We start from the raw sequence: 17,833 nt of genomic DNA on the forward strand, positions 1-17,833 counted from the left end.
TCATGATTTTTTCTGTGACATTTTAGTTACTTAAGAGTGAGTTGTAGGGGCACCTGGGTGGCTCAGTTAAGCATCTGACTCTTGGTTTTGGCCCAGGTAATGATCTCAGGGTTGTGGGGTCAAGCCCCGCTCTGGCTCTGCATTCAGTGGGGAATTTGCTTGGGATTCTTCCCCTCCCTCTTTCTCTCCCCCAGTGCTATCTCTAAAATAAATAAATCTTTTTAAAAAGTGAGTTGTATAAGTTCCACATAGTTGTGATTTGTAATTCTTTTCACATTTTTGTTATTGACTTCTAATTCATTATCAAAATATACTTTGTACGATTTTAATTTGTCAATTTATTGAGACATGGCCTAAGACGTGTTCTAAGATGTGTTCTATTCTGGAGAATGTTTTGTGTACTTGAGAAGAATGTGTATTTTGCTATTATTGGTTAGCGTTTTTATTGATGTCTTTGATCTGGGTGGTTTATAGTGTTGTTCATGCCTTCTACTTTTTGTTGAACATCTTCCTAGTTGTTCTAGCCATTATTGAAAGTGGTTTGAATATTCTAATTACTGTTGTCAGTTGTTATTTCATGTATTTTGGAACTCTGTTTTTAAAGGTGCATTCTTTGTCACTGAAGCATTTTTATGATAGTAGTTTTAAAATTCTTGTAAGATAATTCCAACATCTTTGACATCTTATTAGTGTTTTTTGATGGTCTTTTCTCATTTAAGTTGAATATGCCTCATTCTTGCTAGGATGAATAAGTTTTGACTGTACTCTGGTAATTTGGTGTTATGACATTCTGGTTTCCGGGTAAATGTTACTCAGTGAGCTGGAATTTAGTCATGGCTCTATTCACATACATAGTTTGTGGAGGCCCCCATTAGGTGGAAGGGGAAAAGGCCTTTGTTCCTGCTGTTAAGAGTAGTAGTCAGTGTCTGATTATACAGTGCCTCTTCAAATGCCTGTCAACTAGTACAGGGTAGAACACCAGCTAGTAAGTGCCAGGTCACAATGATAGTCAAGGCCCTAATCACACTCACACCCTCCCAGTGCACCTGTCCACCAGGAGAAGATGAGGTGTGTTTTATTTCTGGGCTATGATGGCAGTGTTCCACTCACATCTTTGTAGGGTCCACATTATTAATGTGCCAGGATTGGCAGTCAGGTTTCTGCTCATACAGCAGCTGAATGTACCCAGTGTTTGGGAGAAGGGACATTGCCTTATTCCTGGGCTGGGATGATAGGGCTGTGCACACATGCAGTCTCTGCAGATACTTACTGGCAAGGTTGTGGTGCTGCTTGCTGGCTGTTGTGCAGAATGGTGTGGGAGACAGGCATTTCTCTTTGTACCATTCAGGTAACATAGAGTTGGCATTGTCAAAAGGGCTTTTTGTTCTGCAGGGCCACAACTTTTTCAGCCCCTTGTCTGATCATATCATGGGTGTTTTTTGTTTTCTTGTTATTAGCGTGTGGTGTGTTTTTGGGTAATTGTTTACATCTGGTGACATTTCCAATTTGCAAGGTTCTCTGGTACTCAGACCTGAAGCCAAAACAAAAACAAAACCCAACTCTCATCCAAGGAAGTCACCACTGGGCTGGGTTGTTCCTTAAGTCCCAAAGTCCATAATCAGTTTGCCCCCAGGTCTCAGTTTCAGATTCTTCTTAAGTTTCTTTCATGTATTTATCCCCATGGACCTTATGTCTAGTAAGTGGGGAGGAGTAGGGCAAAATATGTTTACTCCATCATGTCTAGAACAATTTTTTTAATCTTTGCTCTTTTGCATGTAGGATTTTTTGTTTTTCTGCTGCTGTTAAGATTCTTCTGTTATTACTGATTTTAATCAGTTTGGTTATGATTGCTTTGGTGTGATTTGCTTGGATGAGTTGAACTTCCTGGGTATGTAGGTTTACAGTTTTCACCAAATTTGGAAAACTGATTTCTGTAAATGTCTTTTTTTTTTTTTTTTTTTGGTCCCGGCTCATTCTTTTTGCTCTCTTCCAGGGATCCCAGTTACAATAATTAGGTTGATTGCAGTTATCCCATAGTTTTCTGTTACCTAATTTACTTTTATTAGTCTGATTTTCTGGTTCAGCTTATAGTTTTTGTTGCTGTGTTCTCAAGCTTAATGTTTTCTTTCATAGTGTCTACTCTATTAATCTCATTGACTGTATTTTTAAATCTTAGACATTTTTTAATCTCTAGAATTTTGTTTAGGTCTTTTTAGTATTTTCCACATCTTATCATGATCAATCTCTTCTTCCTTGTTGGGCATGTAGAAAATAGTTGAGATGGTTGTACTGCCAGTATCTATTGCCAAATATGAAATCTAGCAAATCAAATATAAAAGCTATTTTTGTCATTCCTGGGTGTGTTCCTATAGATTTTTCTTGTTACACTCATGTATTCCTGCATTTTTACACTCCTGTTTTTGGTGTTTTTCCTACCAGCCACACATCATAAAATTTGCCTTCTATGTGCTTGGTATTTTTGTATTTCTAGAAATATACTCAAGGGGCGCCTGGGTGGCTCAGTCGTTAAGCATCTGCCTTCGACTCAGGTTATGATCCCAGGGTTCTGGGATCGAGCCCCGCATCAGGCTCCCTGCTCTGTGGGAAGCCTGCTTCTCCCTCTCCCACTCCCCCTGCTTGTGTTTCCTCTCTCGCTGTCTCTGTCAAATAAATAAAATCTTTAAAAAAATAAAATTATAGAAATAAACTCAAGCTTTATTCTGGAATATATCTATGTTACCTGGTAACAGTTTTTTCCTATTAAGATTTCCTTTAAACTTTATTAGGTGGGACCAGAAAGCCTTTAGTACTAACTTGCTTCTCTACTGAGGCACTAACTTTTCAAGTAATCTAACCAGTTTATTATGAAGTTTACCTCTCTGGATGATGGGGACACAAACTATTTCTGGCTGTGTGAGCTCCCAAGGGTTACCTGTGCTTTTTCTAAGCAATTCTTTTGCTGGATTCAGGTAGTTACCTCCATGCACTGATCAAGACTTGCTCTAGTAGTCTGCCCTGCACCTAGCTTTCTCTGCCTCCCTGGACCCTCATCTCCATCTTTGCATCGCGATGCTCCCCCTGTATTCCTCCTCCCTGTGCTGAGATGTGGAAATGCCTAGTAGGAAATAAGTGGAGTCAAAAATATGGATATCATATTTGTTTACACTTGGTTAGGTGTTTCTGTTGTCTTATGTTCAATATCTCAAAACAATTGCTGCTTGTATTTTATCTAGTGTTTTGTTACTTTAGGCAGGAAGGTAAATCCAGTCTATTTTCCATTCTGGCTGCAAACAATATATTTTTTTTAAAGTTCTAGACTTACAGAAAAATTGTAATAATACAGAATTTCCATACATTCTTCTCCTAGTTTGCATAACATTAACATATTACATTATCATAGTACAGTGATCAAAACCAGGACATTAACATTGGCATAGTACTATCAATTAAGTACTGGCTTTTTTTTTTTTTTTTTAAGATTTTATTTATTTTAGAGATAGTTGGGGGGAAGAACAGAGGGAGAGGGACAAGCAGGCTCTGTGCTGCCAGATGTGAGGCTCAAGCCCATGACCCTGAGATCATGACCTGAGCCGAAATCAAGAGTTGGGCGCTTAACTGATTGAGCCACCCAGGCGCCCCTAAAGTACCAGCTTTATTTGGATTTCACCAAGTCTCCATTAATGTTCCGAAGATCAAATCCAAATTCCTGCATTGTATTTAGTTGTCAAATGGCCTCAGTCTCCTCCACTCTTTTGGGAGTTTTTCATTCTACCCTTGCCACTCATGACCTTGAAAGCTCATGGATTTCTGGAGTAAGTTATTATATAGAAAGTTCTCCATTTTCAGTTTGTCGGCAGTTTCCTCATGATTACATTATGGTTATGCTTTTCTTTCTTTTTTCTTAAGTCAGAATACTATTCCTGTGGTATGCCCTTCTTAGTGCCTGACTTCGGGTAGTATATATGCCAGTGTCTTATTACTGGTGATCATTTCAAAAAGGTGGTATATGGAATGTTTTCTCCTTGTAATTATATATTTGGGATAGATACTTTGGTATAATTCTAATGGCCTGTTTCTCTTTAAACTGTCACCTTCATATTTTAGTAACCATCAGTGAATTTTGTATATAATTATTACTGTTATTACAGTGTTTCCCTATCTCCCTCATCCCTTTTATATTTATTAATTAGAATTCTTCACCACTAAACTGAAAAAGGATTCCATTATTGGAAGCTAATTTCATGGTTCACTGCAGCAATAAATAGGATAGGTCTGGCACATTCTTTTGTATTTGGGGGGAAAAACCCAAAAACTTCTATGTAGACTAGGGAAAATGTGGAAAGGATAAAGTACCAAATGAAAATGGAAAGGAATGAAGTTCTAACAATCTGAGCACCACAGAAGTAGAAAAAAAAAAAACGTTAATAGCAATAATTACATTATGGTTTATTGTACCAGCGGTCTGTGAAATTTCAGGAGTTCTTAACATAGTTCAAAGAAAAATGTTGATGTAATGTGACCAAAATATAGTTGTAATTACAAATAAGGGAGGCATAATAAGGGTATCTTGTATTTATTAAATTTTTATTTATTAATCATTTCAAAAAGTAAATGCCAAGATACATGGTTGTTTCTGTCATTCTTTTTAAGTGTATATGTAAGGTCTAGATAACTCATTGTTTTAATTTGTTCAAGCCAGCAAAAAGAAAAAGGAAAGGAAAAAAAATAAATATATATAAATTTTTTTTTTTTAAGATTTTATTTACTTCAGAGAGAGTAAATGAGTAAGAGAAAAAACACCGGAGAGAGGGAGAAGCAGACTCCCTGCTGAGCAGGGAGCCCGATGTGGCGCTCGATCCCAGGACCCTGAGATCATGACCCGAGCTGAAGGCAGATGCTTAACCAACTGAGCCACCCAGGCACCTCTAAGTATATATTTTTAAAAACTGCTAATTTAAATAAAATACTAATTAGTAATATTTAAATAAAAAAGTCAATATATACAATAAGAAAACGGCTTAATTACTATTGCTGGGTCATGCAAAACTTTTATAGAGTCCAAAAATTCTGGGGAAGACCAATTTGAAAAATTAAAATCTAATAAATGATACATAAATGTATACATAAATACATATGTATCTAAACAATAGGTAAATTTTCTTATAAACATCTAATAACCAGTGGCTCATAATTAACATTAATTGCATAACCAGGTCAACTCTCCTGACTAAAGAAAGAGATAATGGACAGGTAAGAATTACAACTTTATCTCTGTTCACTAATTTTCTTTCTTCTTTTTTTTTTTTTTTTTTAAAGATTTTATTTATTTATTTGACAGAGAGAGACACAGCGAGAGAGGGAACACAAGCAGGGGGAGTGGGAGAGGGAGAAGCAGGCTCCCCCCAGAGCAGGGAGCCCGATGCGGGACTCGATCCCAGGACCCCGGGATCATGACCTGAGCCGAAGGCAGTCGCTTAACCAACTGAGCCACCCAGGCGCCCTAATTTTCTTTCTTCTTTTGCTTTTCCTTTCCTTTCTAAAATATTGATTGTCAAGCTGCCACAACTCAGCAAGGCAACACTAACAGGGAATAAAAAGTATAAATATACAAAGCCCAATTGAAGCCATGGTAATAATAGAGTTGTAGACCCTCCAAATATAAGTTTACTAAGTTTATAATCATTGCAATAGTTGTAGATTTTCCCCTCCTTTAATAAATCTAAGAGACAGATAAGAATGGCTTAGTAAATTTTACAAAATATTTAAAAGTGCCCCTTTCTTTTGGATCCTCATTGGTACTGCCTAGAGGTCAAAAGACTCTTTATTTTTTATTTGACAGAGAGAGACGGCGAGAGAGGGAACATGAGCAGGGGAAGTGGGAGACGGAGAAGCAGGCTTCCCGCTGATCAGGGAGCCCGATGCGGGGCTCGATCCCAGGACCCCGGGATCATGACCTGAGCCGAAGCCAGATGCTTAAAGACCGAGCCACCCAAGTGCCCCTCAAAAGGCTCTTTAAAGGAATTGTGTTGTGGTAGGTATTTAGGCAAGTCTGTCATGTCAAAACAGAAATTTTAAATCAATCAATTGATGACAATGGGAAGGAAATTACTTATCTAACATTAAAACAAAAACAATAGAAAATTAAACAAAAACAAATCTGCACAAATACCATGCAGGGTCATAAGACTTTTTTTTTTTTTAAAGATTTTATTTATTTATTTGACAGAGACACAGCGAGAGAGGGAACACAAGCAGGGGGAGTGGGAGAGGAAGAAGCAGGCTTCCCGCAGAGCAGGGAGCCCGATGCGGGGCTTGATCCCAGGACGCTGGGATCATGACCTAAGCCGAAGGCAGACCACTTAACGACTGAGCCACCCAGGCGCCCCGGGTCATAAGACTTTAAAACAACATAGTAAGTGACTGGAAGTTTTAACTCTCTGGAGGAAGGAAAGTACATCATATGTAACAAAAAATTAGAATGCAAAAGATTTATTTGAATAATATTACAAATTAACAAGCCAAAAACAATGAAAAGACAAAAGAACAAAAACACAAACATCAAAAGTAACTGTAAACAAAACATGCCCGGAAAAGAAATTCATGTGAAATTGACTAATAATTAGTGAAACACATTTTCCATACATATCAGAAATGAATAGGGACCATCTTATCTAAACGGATATTCACAATGTTAACTGATATGAAAAGGAGAAATAAAAACAAATATTTGGCAATATCTAACAAAACAAGTATACATCACCTATCACTGAGCAATTCTACTTCTAAATAGAGGGGCCAGGAAGTCTGGAAACAATAAGAGGAACAATGGCCCCTTGATTACTTCATATTATAATGCATGGACTTTCCCAGTGAAACTCAGATGCAAAAGGCTTTTGTACATGTCTTTCATTCGAGACAAAACACCAGTACAACTTTTTTATCATCAAGTAAGGTGCTTACCCACGCTAAAGGCACTGAGACATTCCTTACATTCATAGGGTTTCTTACCAGTATGAATTCTCTGATGTTTTGTAAAGGATGAACTATGTCTAAAGGCCTTCCCACATGCCTTGCATTCATAAGGTTTCTCTCCAGTATGAATTCTCTGATGTTCAGTAAGGGCTGAACTATGTCTGAAAGCCTTCCCACATACTTTACATTCATAAGGTTTTTCACCACTGTGAATTCTCTGATGTTGAATAAGTGCTGATGTAAGTCTAAAGAACTTTCCACACTCTTTACATTCATAAGGTTTCTGACCACTGTGAATTCTCTGGTGTCGAGTAAGTTCACTACCTACTCCAAAAGCTTTCCCACATTCCTTGCATTTATAGGGTTTCTCACCAGTATGAATTCTCTGATGTCTAGTCAGGGATGAACTATTTCTAAAGACCTTTCCACATGCCTTGCATTCATAGGGTTTCTTTCCAGTATGAATCCTCTGATGTCGAGCAAGTTCTCTACAGACTCCAAAGGTCTTCCCACATTCTTTACATGCATAAGGTTTCTCACCTGTATGAATTCTCTGATGTTCAATAAGCTGTGAACTAATTCTAAAGACTTTCTCACATTGTATACATTTGTATGGTTTTTCACCAGTATGAATTCTCTGATGTTCAGTTAGCTGTGAATGGAATCTAAAGTCCTTGCCACATTCCATACATTTGTAAGGTTTCTCATCAGTGTGGATTTTCTGGTGTCGAGTAAGTTGTGCATGCACTCTAAAGGATTTTCCACAGAAAGTGCATTCATAGGGTTTCTCACCATCATGAATTATTTGAAGTGGAGTTATTTCTTCAACTCTTCTAATGGTCCTTTCATATTCCTTACATTTATAGCACTTCTGATCATCATGCATTTTCTGTATACTAAGGTCTTCATAAAAACTAAATGCATTCTCATATTCCATATATTTACAAGGTTTCACACCACTATGTATATTCAGTTGTAGGGTATGTGGGTCATCTCCAAAGGTTTTCCAATATGCATTATATTGATAGGTTTTCTCATCAGTATGTATTTTCTCATATTCATCAAAATTTAAGTCACACCTAAGGACCTTCCCATATGCCTTATATGCATGGGGCTTCTTGCTATCATGAATTCTCTGATGTGATATAAGAGACTTATGATGTTTGTAATTGGGCACTTTTTCAGAGTTGATTTTCATTTGGCTGAAATATCCCACTTCAGGTCTTTGTACTTCAGTCTTGCTTTTGCTTTGCCATTCATTTCTGAAAATGGAGCTGTCAAGACCAATGAATTTACTTTCTGTTACTTTCCACTGAGAACCAGTGATGTCCTTTCTAGTCTTTGTGTCATACTTGGACTCCAAATCTGAAAGAGAGGGGAAAAAGAAACACAATTTTTGTTTTCATGTGCCATAAAAATGAAACATTTATACGATGCAAAGGAGAAAAACTGCAAATACAAACAATACAAGTGAATGACTAAAATACCTCAATGAAGTCTTAAGAAAGATCAGAGAATGATGAAAGCATAATGTAAGATTGTGAGGTTTGTGATAAGGGAAACAGATAAAGTCAATGGGTCTGACATTTAGGTGTTAATCATCACTTAGTAAGCTTGTTGACTGTACTAATGTTTGGGAACCAATCCAGGTAAACTGACCAACATCTACAGATGTAGAACTAGTTATCAATATCATGTATAGATATAGCTAATGCAGATCATAATTTGATAATCTACACATACTAACAATTTTGGTTTTGTTTTTTGTTGGGGAGCCCAATGTGGGGTTTGAACTCACGACCCTATGATCAAGACCTGACAGATCGAGTCGGACACTTACCTGACTGAGCCACCCAAGCACCTGAGGTTGGTTGGTTTCTATTTTTAAAACTTTTTATTTTATTTTTATTATTTGAGATAGAGAGCAAGTGAGAGAGAGACAGCATGAGCAGGGGGAGCAGCGGAGGCAGAGGGACAAGCAGACTCCCCACTGAGCAGGGAGCCCGACATGGGACTCGATCCCAGGACCCTTAGATCATGACCTGAGCCGAAGGCATACACTTAACCAACTGAGCCACCCAGGCGCCCTGGTTTGTTTTTTTTTAATAAGAGAATCCAAATACTTCACTGTGGATAACAAGGTGCTTGTAAGACCTCATCTTAATCCATTATTCCTTTTCACCTAATCTTTTTTTGACCTCTTACAACAAACATAATTTCCATCCACAGGATGTTTCATTGCTTAGAAATGGGTTCTTTATATACCACCCACATTTTACCATCCAGATCTAAAAGTTACTACCCTCAGAAATGAGGTACTAACTGATCGTAAGTTCATATTTGTTTCTGTTCCAATATCTAGTTGCTCTAGTTGCCTCACATTATTTTTTTTCAGTTGTGTATTCAGTAACTTTCTGTTGTTATGCTGTTTAGCCTTATTCCTTAAATTCCAAAAGGAGAAATATAATCATTATATGCCACTGAATAACAAGCCCCAGGGACATTTAAGTTGATAATTACAGGGAAATTAAATCACTTGATGAAAAGAATCTAAATAAGACAAAAAGGAAATATTATAAAGATCAGTCACTGGGTAACACAACTGATCATCAAAACAGTTATGTACACATAAGAATGATGCAGTAGTTTAAGTGTGCCTCCGTTCCTTCCAACCCTCACACTATCCTGCAGTGATTTATACACACACACAAATAGTGTTTATGAATGATTTTTTTCTAATTGACTCTCCACTTACATATACTGTCTACATCACTGCTGTTAATTACCTGCTACGCATAACCATGATTTTCTTTACCCCACCTGTCAGTAAAGATGAGGAATTTTATTTACTGTTCTTCATTAGCTTTTTCACTATCACACATCTATCCTACTGAAATCCTAGTCTATATTTAAATGTTTCCTTCGTGATGTTTCATTTTCCTGTACTCAAAGTCAACGATTGTTACACTCTGCAAAGCAGTTTCAGAATATTTTCGATATTATAGTAGGTATAAATCATACTATAAAACTTATGCAATTCTGAAAGGGGAAAAAGCTAACAGAATGATGTGGAAAAGGTGGTATAGGTGGGCAAGAATGTAAAAAACAATCTGTTGAACATTGGCTGGAGATTGGCAATTAGATGAGGGGATAACCTGAGGAAAATCCAAAATGAATGATAAACATTCCATGAAACACGGCAAAAATAATTTCCTGTGACTGAATTATAAGTAACAAAAGTATAATAATGCAATCATTATTTGATTAGAATAATAAAACTGTAAATGAACGCCAGTATTAGTAAATTAAAAAGCACTTCTACCTAGAAATGAAAAAACTTTCTACCAAATGTGGAAATGTGATATTACAAAAATTTCAGAGAATGATCCCATTGAAAATACAGTTGACCCTTGAAACTGGGATTAGGGTGCCATTGCCCTGCACAATCAAAAATCATCATATAACTTCTGACTCACCCCAAACTATTAATAGCCTACTACTGCCTGGAAGCCTTTCCAGTAACAGTTGATTAATACATATTTTATATGCTATATGTATTAGGTACTGTATTCATACAATAAAGTAAGCTAAAGAAAAAATGTTAAGAAAAACGTAAGAGGGGCACCTGGGGGGCTCAGTCAGCTGAGCATCTGCCTTAGGCTCAGGTCATGATCCCAGAGTCCTGGAATCAAGCCCCGCATTGGGCTCCCTACTGCAGGAAGCCTGCTTCTCCCTCTCCCTTTGCCTGCCGCTTCCCTTGCTTCTAATATAATCTTGCTTCTAATAAATATAATCTTTAAAAAAAAAAAATACATTTACAGTACTGTACTACCTTTATCAAAAAATTCACGTTTAAGTGGACCCACACAGTTCAAACCTGTGTTGTTGAAGGGTCAACTGTATTATATATTAAAATCTAGGGCGCCTGGGTGGCTCAGTTGGTTAAGCGACTGCCTTTGGCTCAGGTCATGATCCCGGAGTCCTAGGACTGAGTCCCGCATTGGGCTCCCGGCTCAGTGGGGAGCCTGCTTCTCCCTCTGACCCTCTCCCCTCTCATGCTGTTTCTCTCTCTCTCAAATAAATAAATAAATAAAATCTTTAAAAAAAATCTATGGAAGTCAGCATTAGTCACACAAAAAGTAAGGATTTAAATATTTATGTTAATAAGGAGAAAATGAAAATAAGTAATGTATACATCCCAATCAAGAAGATAGGAAACAGGGGCGCCTGGGTGGCTCAGTCGTTAAGCGTCTGCCTTCGGCTCAGGTCATGATCCCAGGGTCCTGGGATCGAGCCCCGCATTGGGCTCCCTGCTCCGCCAGGAGCCTGCTTCTCCCTCTCCCACTCCCCCTGCTTGTGTTCCCTCTCTAGCTGTCTCTCTCTCTGTCAAATAAATAAAATAAAATCTTTAAAAAAAAAAAAAAAGAAGTTAGGAAACAACAAAGTGACCTAAAGAAAAGGTGAGGGGGGAATTCAATAAATACAGAATCAGATATAGCTAGAAAACATAGAAAGAATATAAATAACAAATATAAAAAATAAAATGATAAAAGAGAAAACCATCAGAGAAGGTATTTTCTAAAATGTTTTAAGACTGCTATGCTAATCGGGGCGCCTGGGTGGCTCAGTTGGTTAAGCAACTGCCTTCAGCTCGGGTCATGATCCCGGAGTCCTGGGATCGAGCCCCACGTTGGGCTTCCAGCTCAGTGGGGAGCCTGCTTCTCCCTCTGACGCTCTCCCCTCTCATGCTGTTTCTCTCGCTCTCACATAAATAAATAAAATCTTAAAAAAAAAAAAAAAGACTGCTATGCTAATCAATTTGAAAATGTTGAATTACTGAATGAAAAGGGTGAATTATTTTCTAGGTAAATAGATATTAGAAACCCCAGGAGCCATAAAAATTGAAAAAAGACCAATTTGCTAGACAGATAAAACTTGTTAGAGACTCCCCTCCCACGAAACAAAAAATCATAAGCATGCCCATTGCTCAGGTTGTGGTAGTAAAACATGTAACAAGCTAGGGCTCCTAAAAGAAAGATCCGACTCATGATGTGGTGTAGGGAAGGGAGATGTGCCCTTGATTGTTGTGACAGAAAGCAAGAAATCTGAATATAGACACACTACTATGGTGTGAGGATGGAAGGCATGGAGACATGCTTTAACTGTTGCATCATTCTTATAGGACACACAAATCACCTGAAGGAGCTAAGGGAGACCACCATTTGACAATACAAGAATCAAAAGGGGAAAAAACCTTTGTGTACTAAAATATGCTAAATAAATAAGTAAAATTAATACCTAGTATTGATTTTTTTTAAACTACAACAGAAACCACAAACTTAGACTACAAGAACACACTTTTCACCAATTCAGGTGTCTGGTCTGGGATAAGGAAGGTATAGGGTGAGGCTGGGAAAGTCTCAAAAAGCAAGAATAAATTTAAAGATTAAAGGACTGAGTCAGAGACACACAAAAATCACCATAAGAAATTTCTTGATATCCATACAACTGGGCATCAAGAATTAAGACTGGTGAGCTAAAGTAAACTGAATCAAAAACCAATTAAAAAAAAATGAAACATAAACAAGAAAAAGTCAGAAAATTTCAGATGCACCATTTTTAGTCGCTAATCAGTTATAATCGTAGGAAGAACATAAACATTCTTGCTGGTAACAACATGAGGGCAACTAATAAATGCAGAAGGAATGAGGGATTTAGAAGAAAACATTGATCTAAATGAAGATTTTTAATTGTAAAAATCATTAGGCTAATTATTAATAAGGAACTATATATTCACAGAATGAGAAGCTAAGACAACAGATTTTTCTTTTTCTTTTTTTTTAAGTAGGCTCCCTCGGGGCTTGAACTCACAACGCTGAGATCAAAACTTGAGGTGAGGGCGCCTGGGTGGCTCAGTTGGTTGGGCAGCTGCCTTCGGCTCAGGTCATGATCCTGGAGTCCTGGGATCGAGTCCCGCATCGGGCTCCCTGCTCGGCAAGGAGTCTGCTTCTCCCTCTGACCCTCCCCCCCTCATGCTCTCTCTCATTCTCTCTCTCAATAAATAAAATCTTAAAAAAAATTAAAAAAAAAAAAAAAAAAACTTGAGGTGAGAGCAAGAGTAGGATACTTAACCGACTGAACTACCCAGGCGCCCCTCACAGAGATATCCTTCTGACCATACTGTGTGAATTTGCTTTCTCCCTCATTCTTTATTCCTTTGTTGTTATTTTTTACTTTTCTTTATAGCACTTACCACTATATATGATACATTTTCTAATTGTTTTCCTGTTTATTATACATCTCGCTAGTGAGTCAATTCCGTAAAGCAAGAACTGTATCATTTTTTCTCACCATTGTACTGATAGGTCTACCATAATATTTATCTCAGTGTAGACAGTGATTAAATGTTGAGTATATAAATGACCATGGTTTTTTGTCAAGAGAATTTATATAAATCCAAATAGAAAGCAACATGGAAAAAATGTTGGTTGCACTAGGGAAGACCTTAATTGGCTTCCCCAAGTGTTGGGCTTTTTTCCACAGGGCTTTAAAGGGAGTTTCCCAAAAACATCACAAAGACCCACCTATTCCCAGAGAAGCTGGGCTTTTTACTCTGGTGATGGCTTTCCCTCTCTTACCAGCCCTCACTCACCTGGCCCTCTGTTCTTGTCATATCCCTTACGACCCTCCAGAACAGCTTCCCTTCCTCCAATAAGGTGATCACAAATGGCTTAAAAATGGAACAACCTGGGCACCTGGGTGGCTCAGATGGTTAAGCGTCTGCCTTCGGCTCAGGTCATGATCCCGGGGTCCTGGGATCGAGTCCCGCATCGGGCCCCCTGCTCTTTGGGAGCCTGCTTCTCCCTCTGCCTCTCTCTGTCTCTCATGAATAAATAAATAAAATCTTTAAAAAAAAAAAAAAAGAACAACCTGCTTATGACAAAGGAATGTAACATAAGGTATAAAAAAAAGAACTACAATTATATAAAACACTTAAGAGAATTGGTTCAGTTTTGATAAATGAAGTTGAACTGATACTGATAGATTTCAGAGAAAAGAAATGTGAGGAAATTGAAAGACCATTCACCTTAGAGTGACCACAGAATTATATAAAGAGATCTTTATTCAAACCCATTCCAACTCTTTGTCTTGTGAGGCAATTTATTGTACCAGTTAATAACACCAGCTTTTGTGTCAGACTACTTGGGTAGAAAACCTCCATTGATACTAATTAGCTGTGTAATCCTGGAGAAGTTGCCTAAATACTTTTTGTCTTAGCAAAATAATACAACAAGTATTCATGTCATAGGGTTACTGAAGAATTAAAAGATTCAATATATTAAAAGTGCTTAGAATAGAACCTGGTACATGCCAAGATCGATGTGATCTGACAGGAAAACAGGCAGCTTTCTAAAACATTAAAAGATCCTTATTGGAATACTGACAATGTTAAATGCGAAGTTCTTCAACCACAAAACAGGTATAAGACCGTACATGTGAGGCAATGAACATGAATTCTGTTTATCCATCTAACATACAAATTATGCATTCTTTTAATAATCATAACAAATCAGGACACAGTTTCCTAGCTACTCTTCAAGAAGGTGGGATAGAAAATAGCAAAGCATTTGTAGCAATTCTGACTTCGAACCCAATATAAGAGCTATCTCAAAGGATGTGTTTTATGTCTTCTAAAATTCAAATTAAACTCCCTGGGTATCAGGGAAAGCAGAAATATGAAGGGACTGAGAAGATACAAACATCATCAAGAATGATGAATGTGCTTAATGGAGGTCTCATTTACAACCCAATGTTCAACCATGCCTCTGGAAACAGGTACCTACTTTCTTATAAGATAGCCTTGGGTTTACTAAAAAGCAACTGATATTCAATAGCGCATATTCTAAATTATATGAAGCAGATAAATTTACCCAGTGAGACCAAGTTGCTATAGTTCTCCATCATCACATCCCAATACAAGTCCCTCTGAGCTGAATCCAGATATTCCCATTCCTCTTGAGAGAAGTTGATGACCACATCCCTGAATGTCACCAATTCCTGAAACAACAAACCGTATATAGGTGAAATTGAAGGAAATATTTTTGAGAAAAAAGAAAAGAATTGCATTATGGCAGGTAGACTAAATAGTAACCTGGTAGGCCAAGGGTAGAAGATCTGTAGAACAGATAGGCACACAGGAGTTATACTGTTATGTGTGGTTCCAACTCTCACCAGAAAGTGAAAAACTATGGGAATGTGGGGCAGGCTCTATTTGGTAGGAAGGTTCAGAAAAAGGAAATGTTCACAAAGGTGACAGATCCAGCAACTTACATGGTCCATGCTTAGAACTGTAAAGAATTGGTCTGGGAATTCCATTTCTGCCATGACAGCGTGAGGAACTCCGATCACATGCTCCTCCGTCAAAACTGGTGAAAATTATATATAAAAATATATAGCAAATGAAAAAAACATTTGTTCAAGAAAATCTGCTAAAACTTATTACAAGCTGAAATTCTACGGTATCTGAACCAAACCCTTCCTTGTTCATTCCATCTGAGTGAGAAAAATCCTCTATTCCATACTGGTACAGTCAAGGCTTCCTCACCACTCATCAACCCTTGCTCCCAGATAGAAGGCCATCTTTCTGGGAGGAGCAGGACATCAACATTTCTCATCCTGCCCCCACCTGCCTATTGCTCAGGAAAATGCAGCTAAGGGATAGAGATTTTCTTCTGTCTAGCAGCCACACACAAAATGTAATATGTGCCCTGGGTGTGGCAGTGGTAAGAATACCAGGGTTCTAGTTGTCTGCCTTGGATCATGGGAGAGGATCATTGATCATGCCGAGAGCAAATTGCAACTTCTGGCTGCTGTACCCCACCCCACCCCCAATCTACCAAGTACTCAGTTCCTAAAAGGAGAGGTGTGACTCAGAGTGAAGCATGCTATTGTCCCAAGCACTAGATCTGTGGCTCTGATTTCATCCAGGGGGAGAAGCAGGCCACAGACAAGAGAGCTGTATATCCCTCTCCAAAGGAAATTACTTCATTTGTAACTATGGATAAATTCAAGCCTAAGGACATTCTCAAAAACAGCGAAGTTTTGGTAAAAGACTGAAAGACTCACTGGACGTGGGTGTTTGATTTTCACAGGCATATATACATGTATTTTTTCCCCTTTCACTTAACCATTTTGAATATCAACTGTATAAAATAATATATTATTGGGCCTATAACATAAAAAAGTATATTTCTGCTAGTAACACAAAGGAGGTGGGTAAAAGCAAAGCCAAATTGGGCTAAGTAAATGAATATAGCTGGTACTTCAAATCCACAATATCAAATCAAAAAAATAAAAAACAGTAAATAAGGGGCAACTGGCTGGCTCAGTAGGCATAGCATGTGGCTCTGATCTTGGGGTTGTGAGTTCAAGCACCATGCTGGGTGTAGAGCTTACTGAAAATTATAAGATTAAAACAACAAAAGCTATGACAGGTTTTCTTTTGTTCTCGTACTTTTAAAAAAAATTTAAATTCAATTAATATATATTATTGGTTTCAGAGGTATAGGCCTGTGATTCATCAGTCTTACATAATACCTAGTGCTCATTATATTACATGCCCTCCTTAATGTCCATCACCCAGTCACCCCATCCTTCCATCCCCCTCCCCTCCAGCAACCCTCAGATTGTTTTTTTTTAAAAGATTTTATTTATTTATCTGACACAGAGAGACACAGCGAGAGAGGGAACACAAGCAGGGAGAGTGGGAGAGGAGAAGCAGGCTTCCTGCAGAGCAGGGAGCCTGATGCAGGGCCTGGGATCATGACCTGAGACAAAGGCAGATGCTTAATGACTGAGCCACCCAGGCGCCTCCAGATTGTTTATGATTAAGAGTCTCTTATGGTTTGTCTCCCTCTCTGGTTTCGTCTTGTTTTTTTCCTCTCTTCCCCTATGATCCTGTTTTGTTTCCTAAATTCCACATATCCGTGAGATCATATGATAATTGTCTCTGATTGACTTATTTTTTAAAGATTTTTTATTTATTTATTTGACAGAGGGAGACACAGTGAGAGAGGGAACACAAGCAGGGGGAGTGGGAGAGGGAGAAGCAGGCTTCCCACGGAGCAGGGAGCCCAATGTGGGGCTCGATCCCAGGACCCTGGGATCATGACCTGAGCCGAAGGCAGACGCTTAATGATTGAGCCACCCAGGCGCCCTCTGATTGACTTATTTTGCTCAGCAAAACAGTTTAATCCATGTCACTGCAAATGGCAAGATTTCCATTTTTGATGGCTGTGTAATATTCCATTGTGTGTGTGTGTGTGTGTGTGTGTATACACACCACATCTTCTTTATCCATTCATCTGTTGATGGACATCCGGGCTCTTTCCATAGTTTGGCTATTGTGGACATTGCTGCTATAAACATTGGGGTACGGGTGCCCCTTTGGATCACTACATTTGTATTTTTGGGGTAAATGCCCAGTAGTGGAGTTGCTGGGTCGTAGGGTAGCTCCATTTTCAACTTTTTGAGGAAACTCCATACTGTTTTCCAGAGTGGCTGCACAGTTGCATTCCCACCAACAGTGTAGGAGGGTTCCCCTTTTTGTTCTCATACTTTTTAAAAGACAAGTAACACTTCTCTATCTCATGGGATTTTAGTATATATGGAAAGCTGTTTCTCATTAGATGTATACATTAAGCTCTGGATCAACCACTAAAAATAGGTGCAAATCATTTATCTCATAAGGGGTTAAATATCCAAAATACATAAAGGACTCTTACAACTCAGTATAAAAAAAGACATAATCCAATTAAAAAATGGGCAGAGGATCTGAATAGACATTTTCCCCAAAAATATA

General features: G+C 38.2%; 1 protein-coding gene and 1 long non-coding RNA gene across 10 annotated transcripts in view; one reads left to right on the plus strand and one right to left on the minus strand.

The window, feature by feature from the left end:
- The first annotated feature begins 5,932 nt into the window (after positions 1–5,932).
- Positions 5,933–12,860, plus strand: LOC118022896. Its single transcript, XR_004682595.1, has 3 exons — positions 5,933–6,031; positions 8,748–8,838; positions 12,155–12,860. It is a non-coding gene; the product is annotated as an uncharacterized LOC118022896 (long non-coding RNA).
- Positions 6,314–17,833, minus strand: part of ZNF529 (zinc finger protein 529) — a 40,516-nt gene continuing 28,996 nt past the window's right edge. For 8 of the 9 annotated variants that reach the window (XM_035023714.1, XM_035023716.1, XM_035023717.1 and 5 more), the window contains 3 exons: positions 15,304–15,398; positions 14,904–15,030; positions 6,314–8,337 (listed from right to left, as the gene is read on the minus strand). In XM_035023714.1, the coding sequence (XP_034879605.1) occupies positions 6,944–8,337; positions 14,904–15,030; positions 15,304–15,357 (1,575 nt within the window). In that variant the 5' untranslated portion in view covers positions 15,358–15,398 and the 3' untranslated portion in view covers positions 6,314–6,943. Of the gene's footprint in view, positions 8,338–14,903; positions 15,031–15,303; positions 16,378–17,833 lie in introns of those variants that run through there. The other variant, XM_035023720.1, reaches the window with a different exon arrangement.

This window comes from Mirounga leonina, unplaced genomic scaffold (genome assembly GCF_011800145.1).
Source record: "Mirounga leonina isolate KUSES-001 unplaced genomic scaffold, KU_Mleo_1.0 Mir_177, whole genome shotgun sequence".
Taxonomy (NCBI): Eukaryota; Metazoa; Chordata; class Mammalia; order Carnivora; family Phocidae; genus Mirounga; species Mirounga leonina.